The 11,472-nt window shown below is 46.5% G+C and overlaps 1 protein-coding gene across 2 annotated transcripts; it reads right to left on the reverse strand.

The window, feature by feature from the left end:
* Positions 1-1,885: 1,885 nt before the first annotated feature.
* LOC136571012 (natterin-3-like) lies at positions 1,886-10,862 on the reverse strand. 2 transcript variants are annotated; one of them, XM_066571421.1, is made up of 3 exons: positions 10,722-10,862; positions 4,536-4,698; positions 2,510-3,811 (listed from the first exon to the last, which is right to left on the reverse strand). In XM_066571421.1, the coding sequence occupies exons 1-3, from the start codon at positions 10,734-10,736 to the stop codon at positions 2,808-2,810; spliced, it is 1,182 nt and encodes a 393-aa protein (XP_066427518.1). In that variant the 5' UTR covers positions 10,737-10,862; the 3' UTR covers positions 2,510-2,807. The 2 variants fall into 2 exon arrangements, 1 of the variants encoding a protein (XP_066427518.1); XR_010785595.1 differs by lacking the exon at positions 10,722-10,862 and adding an exon at positions 1,886-2,338 and having other exon boundaries at positions 2,702-4,638.
* Positions 10,863-11,472: the final 610 nt, after the last annotated feature.

Raw genomic sequence — 11,472 nt, forward strand, 5'->3', positions numbered from 1 at the left:
CCATGGATTTGTGGGATTTTTTTGGGGGTGAAAATCAGAATTCCAGGGGTTCAAACCCAATTTCCTGATGGATTTTTGAGGAGAAAAAATGAAATTTCACCAGAATAATTTTCCTCAATTTTGGGGTGAATTTTATACCCCAAAAACCCCAAAAATCCCAAAAATCCCACATCAAAACTGAGCGATCCCATGGATTTGTGGGATTTGTTTTTGGGGTGAAAATCAGAATTCCGGGGGTTCAACCCGCGGTTTCCCGCTGGATTTTTGGGGTGAAAAAACGAAATTTCACCAGAACCATTTTCCTGAATTTTGGGGTGAATTTTATACCCCAAAAACCCCAAAAACCCCAAAAATCCAAAACCAAACCTGAGCGATCCCATGGATTTATGGGATTTTTTTGGGGTGAAAATCCCAATTCCAGGGGTTCAACCCGAGTTTCCTGTTGGATTTTTGGGGTGAAAAAACGAAATTTCAACAGAAACCCCAATTACTGAATTTTGGGGTGAATTTTATACCCCAAAAACCCCAAAAATCCCAGAAATCCCACACCAAACCTGAGCGATCCCATGGATTTATGGGATTTTTTTGGGGGTAAAAATCAGAATTCCAGGGGTTCAAACCCAATTTCCCGCTGGATTTTTGGGGTGAAAAAAGGAAATTTTACCTGAAACCATTTTCCTGAATTTTGGGGTGAATTTTATGCCATAAAAACCCCAAAAATCCCAAAAATCCCACACCAAAATTGAGCTTTCCCATGGATTTATGGGGTTTTTTTTGGGGTGAAAATCAGAATTCCGGGGGTTCAAACCCAATTTCCTGATGGATTTTTGGGGTGAAAAAAGTAAATTTTACCAGAAACCCCAATTCCTGAATTTTGGGGTGAATTTTATACCCCAAAAACCCCAAAAATCCCAAAAATCCCACACCAAAACTGAGCGATCCCATGGATTTGTGGGGATTTTTTTGGGGTGAAAATCAGAATTCCAGGGGTTCAACCCCGGTTTCCCGCTGGATTTTTGGGGTGAAAAAATGAAACTTCACCAGAACCATTTTCCTGAATTTTGGGGTGAATTTTATACCCCAAAAACCCCAAAAATCCCAAAAATCCCACACCAAAATTGAGCTTTCCCATGGATTTATGGGATTTTTTTGGGGTGAAAATCAGAATTCCAGGGGTTCAACCCCAGTTCCACTCTTGATTTTTGGGGTGAAAAAACGAAATTTCACCAGAATAATTTTCCTCAGTTTTGGGGTGAATTTTATACCCCAAAAACCCCAAAAATCCCAAAAATCCCACACCAAAATTGAGCGATCCCATGGATTTATGGCGTTTTTTTGGGGGTGAAAATCAGAATTCCAGGGGTTCAAACCCAATTTCCCGCTGGATTTTTGGGGTGAAAAAAGGAAATTTCACCAGAACCATTTTCCTGCATTTTGGGGTGAATTTTATTCCGCAAAACCCCAAATCCCCGCGCCAAAGCCGAGCGATCCCATGGATTTGTGGGGTTTTTTTTGGGGATAAAATCCCAATTCCAGGGCTTCAAACCCAGTTTCCTGCTGGATTTTTGGGGACACAAAACGAAATTTCACCAGAACCATTTTCCTGCATTTTGGGGTCACCTTTATACCGAAAACCCCAAAAACACCGAAAATCCCACACCAAAGCCGAGCGTTCCCATGGATTTGTGGGGTTTTTTTGGGGATAAAATCCCAATTTCAGGGGTTCAGCGCCAGTTCCCCGCTGGATTTTTGGGGTGAAAAAATGAAATTTCACCAGAACCATTTTCCTGCATTTTGGGGTGAATTTTATTCCGCAAAACCCCAAATCCCTGTGCCAAAGCCGAGCATTCCCATGGATTTGTGGGGTTTTTTTTTGGGGATAAAATCCCAATTCCAGGGGTTCAGGACCAGTTTCCCACTGGATTTTTGAGGAGAAAAAATGAAACTTCACCAGAACCATTTTCCTGCATTTTGGGGTGAATTTTATTCCCTAAAACCCCAAATCCCCGCGCCGAAGCCGAGCGTTCCCATGGATTTATGGGATTTGTTTTTGGGGTGAAAATCAGAATTCCAGGGGTTCAACCCGAGTTTCCCGCTGGATTTTTGGGGTGAAAAAAGGAAATTTCACCAGAAACCCCAATTCCTGCATTTTGGGGTCACCTTTATTCTGCAAAACCCCAAATCCCCGCGCCGAAGCCGAGCGATCTCATGGATTTGTGGGGTTTTTTTTGGGGATAAAATCCCAATTCCAGGGGTTCAAACCCAGTTTCCCGCTGGATTTTTGAGGAGAAAAAATGAAATTTTACCCGAAATCCCATTTTCTGCTTTTTGGGGTCACCTTTATACTGAAAACCCCAAAAACACCGAAAATCCCACACCAAAGCCAAGCGATCCCATGGATTTGTGGGAATTTTTTTGGGGGGATAAAATCCCAATTCCAGGGGTTCAACCCCAATTTCCTGCTGGATTTTTGGGGTGAAAAAACGAAACTTCACCAACAGCATTTTCCTGCTTTTTGGGGTCACCTTTATTCCGCAAAACCCCAAATCCCCGTGCCAAAGCCGAGCATTCCCATGGATTTGTGGGAATTTTTTTGGGGATAAAATCCCAATTCCAGGGGTTCAACCCCAATTTCCTGCTGGATTTTTGGGGTGAAAAAACGAAACTTCACCAACAGCATTTTCCTGCTTTTTGGGGTCACCTTTATTCTGCAAAACCCCAAATCCCCGCACCAAAGCCGAGCACCATTCCTGCCGATTTTTGGGGGTTTTTTTTGGGGTGCAAATCCCAATTCCAGGGGTTCACCCTCAGTCGGGGCAGGGCGGCAGCTCCGCGATCCCGCGGCACCTCCCGAGCCCGGCCTGGACCCCGGTGACGCCTTCGCTCCACGCCGTCCCCGCGATCTCCACGCGGTGCGGGCGGCCCGAGCGGAACCCGCGCGTCAGCCGCGCCCGGAACGGGACCCGCAGGCGGCGCCGGAGCCCGCGCAGAACCACGGAGCACTCGGAGCGCGCCGGGATCTCCTGCCGGACGCGGTGCAGCCGCGACACGAACTCGGTGAGGGCGGCGCCGCCCGCCCAGGGCACGGTGCTGGCGTTGCCCAGCTCCCACCCGCGCGGCTCCGTCGGCAGCGGCGGCGCGGCGCGGAGGACCCCGCGCGCGGCCGCCAGCGCCGGCAGCTCCGCGCTCCAGCGCCGCTCGGCCTCGGTGGCTTCGCGCAGGGTGAGCCACGTGGCGGCCGCGCGGCAGCCTTCGTTCCTGGCCAGCACCTCGGCCAGCTCCTCCTCCTCGGCGCTCTCCAGCGCCGCCGCGCCCTCGTAGGCCACGTCGGCGATGGAGACGTCGAGGGCGCCCTGGCGCACCACCAGCACCTGGTACCACTTGTACCAAAGCTCCTCGCCCTCCACGGCCACGAACAGCGCCTGCTGCTCCTTGGACACCTTGCCCAGCCCGTCGCGGCTGCGGCCCACGAAGAGGTCGGTGCGGGGACAGCCCTCGACGGCGCCCGGCGGCGCGGAGCCGAAGGAGGCGTCGGCCCAGTCCAGCGCCTCGAAGCCGCCGGGGTTGAGGAGCAGCTGGAAGTCGGAGCTGCGCAGCTCCCGCTCGGCCCAGGCGTAGGCGCAGAAGGGGCCGCGGGCGGGGTCGAAGGAGCCCAGGTTGCAGCCGTGGGCGCGCGTGGAGCAGACGAACTCGGGGCGGCCCGAGCGCGGGTTGGGGCTGGAGACGGCGTCGGCGGGGACGGAGCCGCGGAACGGGAGCCAGCGGAGCCACGGGGAGGCGGCCACGGAGCGGGGGCGGCGGCGGGAGGGGGCTGGAAGTGAATTGGGAGGGACTGGGATGGGACTGGGAGGGACTGGGAGGGACTGGGAGGGACTGGGAGGGGATTGGGAGGGACTGGGAGCGACTGGGAGGGACTGGGAGGGGATTGGGAGGGACTGGGAGCGACTGGGAGGGACTGGGAGCGACTGGGAGGGACTGGGAGGGGATTGGGAGGGACTGGGAGCGACTGGGAGGGACTGGGAGGGACTGGGAGGGGATTGGGATGGACTGGGATGGACTGGGATGGGACTGGGATGGGACTGGGAGGGACTGGGATGGGATTGGGAGGGACTGGGAGGGACTGGGAGGGACTGGGATGGGATTGAGGTGAACTGGGATAGGACTGGGATGGACTGGGATGGACTGGGAATGGAATGGGAGGGGATTGGGATGCACTGGGAGGGACTGGGAAGGGATTGGGGTGAACTGGGAGGGTCTGGGATGGACTGGGAGGAATTGGAAATGAATTGGGATGGACTGGGAGGGGACTGGTCCATACTGGGCCCTACTGGGCCCTACTGGGCCATACTGGTCCATACTGGGCCGTACTGGTCCATACTGGTCCATACTGGTCCATACTGGTCCATACTGGGCCATACTGGGCCATACTGGTCCATACTGGGCCATACTGGGCCATACTGGTCCATACTGGGCCATACTGGGCCATACTGGTCCATACTAGTCCATACTGGTCCAGGCTCCATCCTGGCCCTCACCTGGGAGCTCCTCGCGGTTCCTCCCCGGGGCCGGCGCCGCCGCAATTCCCGAAACTCCCGAAATTCCTGAAACTCCCGAATTTCCCGAAACTCCCGAAACTCCCGGAATTCCCAAATTTCCCGGAATTCCGGCTCCAAGCAGCAGCAGCAGCAGCACCGGGAGCTGGGGGGGACCCGGGGCCGTCACTGCCCCCACCCCAAACCCGACCCCAAATTCCCTTTTGGGGCCAAAACCCCAAATTCGCCCAAAATCAACCCCAAATTCCCTTTTTTGGCCGAACCCTGATTGGCCCCAAATCGACCCCAAATTAGCCCAAAATCGACCCCAAATTCCCCTTTTGGGGCCAAAACCCCAAATCAGCCCAAAATCGACCCCAAAATTCCTTCAGAGGCTGAAACCCCAAATTAGCCCAAACCCAACCCCAAATTCCCTTTGGGGCTGAACCCCGGATTGGCCCAAAATCGACCCCAAATCAGCCCAAAATCGACCCCAAATTCCATTTTGGGGCCAAAACCCCAAATTGGCCCAAACCCGACCCCAAATTCCATTTTGGGGCCGAAACCCCAAATTAGCCCCAAATCGACCCAAAAATTCCTTTGGGTCTGAATCCCAAATTAGCCCAAAATCGACCCCAAATTCCCCTTTTGGGGCTGAAACCCCAAATTGGCCCAAACCCAACCCCGAATTCCCTTTCAGGCCAAACCCTGATTGGCCCCAAATCGACCCCAAATTCCCTTTTGGGCCTGAAACCCCAAATTCGCCCAAAATCGCCCCCAAAATTCCTTCAGGGGCTGAAACCCCGGATTGGCCCAAACCCAACCCCGAATTCCCTTTGGGGCCAAAACCCCGGACTGGCCCCAAATCAACCCCAAATTAGCCCAAAATCGACCCCAAATTCCATTTTGGGGCTGAAACCCCAAATAGGCCCAAACCCAACCCCAAATTCCATTTTGGGGCCGAAACCCCAAATCAGCCCCAAATCGACCCCAAATTCCCTTTGGGGCCGAAACCCTGATTGGCCCAAACTCGACCCCAAATTCCCTTTTTGGGGCCGAACCCTGATTGGCCCCAAATCGACCCCAAATTCCCTTTTGGGGCTGAAACCCCAAATTGGCCCCAAATCGACCCCAAATTCCCTTTTGGGGCCAAAACCCCAAATTAGCCCAAAATCGACCCCAAATTGGCCCCAAATCGACCCCAAATCAGCCCAAAATCGACCCCAAATTCCCCTTTTGGGGCTGAAACCCCAAATTAGCCCAAAATCGACCCCAATTATCCCAAAATCGACCCCAAATTCCCTTTGGGGCCAAAACCCCAAATTAGCCCAAAATCGACCCCAAATTCCCCTTTTGGGTCTGAATCCCAAATTGGCCCCAAATCGACCCCAAATTCCCCTTTTGGGGCCGAAACCCCAAATTAGCCCAAAATTGACCCCAAATCCCAAACCCCGGATTGTCCCCAAATCGACCCCAAATCAGCTCAAATCGACCCCAAATTCCCTTTTGGGGCTGAAACCCCAAATTGGCCCCAAATCGACCCCAAATTGGCCCCAAATCGACCCCAAAATCCCCTTTTGGGGCTGAAACCCCAAATTAGCCCAAAATCGACCCCAAATCAGCCCAAAATCGACCCCAAATTCCCTTTTGGGGCTGAAACCCCAAATTAGCCCAAAATCGACCCCAAATCAGCCCAAAATCGACCCCAAATTGGCCCAAAATCGACCCCAAATTCCCTTTTGGGGCCGAAACCCCAAATTCGCCCAAAATCGACCCCAAATTCCCCTTTTGGGGCTGAAACCCCAAATCAGCCCCAAATCGACCCCAAATAGGCCCAAACCCGACCCCAAATTTCCCTTTTGGGGCCAAAACACCAAATCAGCCCCAAATCGACCCCAAATTTCCCTTTTGGGGCCGAAACCCCAAATCAGCCCAAAATCGACCCCAAATTCCCCTTTTGGGGCCGAACCCTGATTGGCCCCAAATCGACCCCAAATTGGCCCCAAATCGACCCCAAATTCCCCTTTTGGGGCTGAAACCCCAAATTGGCCAAAATCGACCCCAAATTCCCTTTTTGGGGCTGAAACCCCAAATTGCCCCAAAATCGACCCCAAATTCCCTTTTTGGGACTGAAACCCCAAATTGGCCCCAAATCGACCCCAAATTCCATTTTGGGGCTGAAACCCCAAATTGCCCCAAACCCAACCCCGAATTCCCTTTTGGGGCTGAAACCCCAGACTGGCCCAAACCCGACCCCAAATCAGCCCAAAATCGGCCCAAAAATTTCCCTTTTGGGGCTGAAACCCCAAATCAGCCCCAAATCCACCCCAAATTGGCCCAAAATCGACCCCAAATTCCCCTTTTGGGGCCGAAACCCCAAATTCGCCCAAAATCGACCCCAAATTCCCCTTTTGTGGCCAAAACCCCAAATTAGCGCCAAATCGACCCCAAATTCCCTTTTGGGGCTGAAACCCCAAATTCACCCAAAATCGCCCCCAAATTCCCTTTTGGGGCCGAGCCCTGATTGGCCCAAACCCGATCCCAAATTCCCTTTTGGGGCTGAAACCCCAAATCAGCCCCAAATCGACCCCAAATCAGCCCAAAATCGACCCCAAATTGGCCCAAAATCGACCCCAAATTCCCTTTTGGGGCCGAAACCCCAAATTGGCCCAAAATCGACTCCAAATTCCCTTTTGGGGCCAAAACCCCAAATCAGCCCCAAATCGACCCCAAATCAGCCCCAAATCGACCCCAAATTCCATTTTGGGGCTGAAACCCCAAATTGCCCCAAACCCAACCCCGAATTCCCTTTTGGGGCTGAAACCCCAGACTGGCCCAAACCCGACCCCAAATCAGCCCAAAATCGGCCCAAAAATTTCCCTTTTAGGGCTGAAACCCCAAATCAGCCCCAAATCCACCCCAAATTGGCCCAAAATCGACCCCAAATTCCCCTTTTGGGGCTGAAACCCCAAATCAGCCCAAAATCGCCCCCAAATTCCCATTTTGGGGCCAAAACCCCAAATCAGCCCAAAATCAACCCCAAATTCCCTTTGGGCCTGAAACCCCAAATCAGCCCAAAATCGACCCCAAATTGGCCCAAAATCGACCCCAAATTCCATTTTGGAGCCGAAACCCCAAATTAGCCCAAAATTGACCCCAAATCCCAAACCCCGGATTGGCCCCAAATCGACCCCAAATCAGCTCAAAATCGACCCCAAATTCCCTTTTGGGGCTGAAACCCCAAATTGGCCCCAAATCGACCCCAAATTGGCCCAAAATCGACCCCAAAATCCCCTTTTGGGGCCGAAACCCCAAATTGGCCCCAAATCGACCCCAAATTAGCCCCAAATCGACCCCAAAATTCCTTCAGAGGCTGAAACCCCAAATTCGCCCAAACCCGACCCCAAATTCCCTTTTTGGGCCTGAAACCCCAAATTCGCCCAAAATTGACCCCAAATTCCCTTTTGGGACTGAAACCCCAAATTAGCCCAAAATCGACCCCAAATTCCCTTTTGGGGCCAAAACCCCAAATTAGCCCAAAATTGACCCCAAATCCCAAACCCCGGATTGTCCCCAAATCGACCCCAAATCAGCTCAAATCGACCCCAAATTCCCTTTTGGGGCTGAAACCCCAAATTGGCCCCAAATCGACCCCAAATTGGCCCCAAATCGACCCCAAAATCCCCTTTTGGGGCTGAAACCCCAAATTCGCCCAAAATCGACCCCAAATTCACCTTTTGGGGCTGAAACCCCAAATTAGCCCCAAACCCGACCCCAAATTCCCTTTTGGGGCCAAAACCCCAAATCAGCCCAAAATCGACCCCAAATTCCCTTTTTGGGGCTGAAACCCCAAATTGCCCCAAAATCGACCCCAAATTCCCTTTTGGGGCTGAAACCCCAAATCAGCCCCAAATCGACCCCAAATTCACCCAAACCCGACCCCAAATTCCCCTTTTAGGGCTGAAACCCCAAATTAGCCCAAAATCAACCCCAAGTTTCCCTTTTGGGGCCGAGCCCTGATTGGCCCCAAATCGACCCCAAACTGGCCCAAAATCGACCCCAAATTCCCCTTTTGGGGCTGAAACCCCAAATTCGCCCAAAATCGACCCCAAATTCCCTTTTGGGGCCGAGCCCTGATTGGCCCAAACCCGACCCCAAATCAGCCCAAAATCGACCCCAAATTCCCCTTTTGGGACTGAAACCCCAAATTAGCCCCAAATCGACCCCAAAATTCCTTTAGAGGCTGAAACCCCAAATTGGCCCAAACCCGACCCCAAATTTCCCTTTTGGGGCTGAAACCCCAAATTAGCCCAAAATCGACCCCAAATTCCCCTTTTGGGGCCAAAACCCCAAATCAGCCCAAAATCGACCCCAAATTCCCCTTTTGGGGCCAAAACCCCAAATCAGCCCCAAATCGACCCCAAATTCCCTTTTGGGGCCGAGCCCTGATTGGCCCAAACCCGACCCCAAATCGACCCCAAATTCCCCTTTTGATCCCGTTCCTCCCCTTAATTAAAAACGAATTAAAAATTCAAAAATTCAACAATAAAAAAAATTAAAAATAATTAAAAAAATTTGATTAAAATTCAAAAAAAAAAAAAAAAATCCAGGTAAAAATGAAAATATTCCAAATTTTAGGAAATGTTAAAGATGAAAAATTAAAATAGAAAACTTTTTAAAAATGAAAATGAAAAATTTATTTGAAAAAAGCAAAATGTTCAGAATTCAAGATCAAAATTAAAAAAATTAAAAATTAAAAGTTTATGAATAAAAATTCAAATGTTCAGAATTCAAGATCAAAAGTGAAAATTAAAAATTTAGAAATAAAAATTCAAATTTTCAGCATTCAAGATAAAAAATTAAAACATTAAAACTTGAAAATTTATAGATAAAAATTCAAAATTAAATGTAAAAAATAAAAAAATAAACAATTAAAAAATTAAAATTAAAAAGTTATAAATAAAAATTCACAATTCAGAATTGAAAATGATAATTTTAAGAATAATTCAAAATAATAATTTAAAATTTTAAACAGTTAAAAATTTCAAATAAAAGAAAAAACAAAAAATGAGAAATTAAAAATAAAAATTAATAATTAAAAGAAAATTTAAAAATATAAATTTTTAAAAATTAATAGAAAATGAAAATATGGAAAATTTAAAATATTAAAAATGGGGTGAAAAATGAAAGAATTAAAAATTCAAATAGAGAAAATTTAAAATATTGAAAATTAATAAATAAAAATTCAAAATTCGTAAGTAAATAGAAAAAGTTAAAAATTAAAATTTAAAGATTACAATTACAAACTTATAAATAAAAATTCAAAATTCAGAATTCAAAATAATATTTTTTTTTAAATTAAACATTTAAAAATTTAAAAGAAAAAGCAAAAAATGAGAAATTAAAAATAAAAATTAAAAATCGAAGAAAACTTAAAAATATAAAATTTTTAAATTGATAGAAAATGAAAATATGAAAAATTTAAAAGATTAAAAATTAAAGAATTAAAAATTCAAATGTAGAAAATGTAAAATATTGAAAATTCAAAATTAATAGAAAATAAAGCAATAAATATTAAGATGCTAAAAATTAATTTTTTTTAAAGTAGAAAGCTAAAAATAAAAGCGTTAAAAATTAAAATATTGAAAAATAGGAAATTTAAAAAATTGAAAAAATTAAAAAATTTACATTAAAATTTTCGACTTAAAATTAAAAATAAAAAAATTAAAAAATTAAAAATAATTAGAAATTAATTTCAAAATTAATTCTTTAAAAATTAATTTCAAAATTAATTCTTTAAAAATTAAAAATTACAAATTGAAAAATTTTAAAATTCAGAAATTCAAATTAAAAATATTTTTAAAAAATTTAAAATTAAAAAATTAAAAAATTTAAAAATTTAAAAATTTTAAAATTTAAAAATTTTAAAATTTAAAAATTTAAAAATTTAAAAAATTTAAAAATTTTAAATTTAAAAAATTTAAAAATTTAAAAATTGAAAAATTGAAAAATTTAAAAATTTAAAAATTTAAAAATTTGGAAAAATTAAAAAAAAATTAAAAATTTAAAAATTGGAAAAATTTGGAAAAATTCCAATTTCCAATTTCCCAATCCAACCCCAAATTCCCCATTTTTAATTTCCCCCAAAATGACCCAAAATCCCCAAATTCCCCAATCCCGGCTCCGTACCTGCGGTGGCGCCATCGCTCGGGGCGGCGCCGAATTCCGGAACGTTCCCTGAAAATCCCAACCCAAAACCCCAAATTTTGGGATTTCCCCAAACCCAAAATCCCAAAAATCCCCAAATTTTGGGACCTTCCCTGCTCCAAATTTTGGGGTTTTCCCACCCAAAAAATCCCAAATTTTGGGGCCTTCCCTGCTCCAAATTTTGGGGTTTTCCCACCCAAAAATCCCCAAATTTTGGGGCTCCCAAATTCCAAATTTTGGGATTTTCCCAAAACCCCCAAATTTTTGGGTCCCCCCTCAATTTTGGGGCTTTTCCCTCCCAAAACCCCAAATTTTGGGGTCCCTTTTGCCCAAAATTCCCAAATTTTGTTCCTCCCTCCCTTCCAATTTTGGGGTTTTCCCACCCAAATTCCCAAATTTTGGGGCTCCCCCAATTTCGGGGTTTTCCCACCCCAAAAATCCCCAAATTTTGGGACCTTCCCTGCTCCAAATTTTGGGGTTTTCCCCACCCAAATTCCCAAATTTTGGGGTCCCAAACTCCCAATTTTGGGGTTCCCAAATTCCCAAATTTTGGGGCTCCCCCAATTTCGGGGTTCCCACCCCAAAAATCCCCAAATTTTGGGGCTCCCAAATTCCAAATTTTGGGGTTTTCCCACCCAAATTCCCAAATTTTGGGATTCCCAAATTCCCAAATTTTGGGGCTCCCAAAACCCCAAATTTCGGGGTTCCCACCCCAAAAAATCCCCAAATTTTG

The sequence above is a fragment of the Molothrus aeneus genome, unplaced genomic scaffold, assembly GCF_037042795.1.
Source record: "Molothrus aeneus isolate 106 unplaced genomic scaffold, BPBGC_Maene_1.0 scaffold_488, whole genome shotgun sequence".
NCBI classification, from domain to species: domain Eukaryota; kingdom Metazoa; phylum Chordata; class Aves; order Passeriformes; family Icteridae; genus Molothrus; species Molothrus aeneus.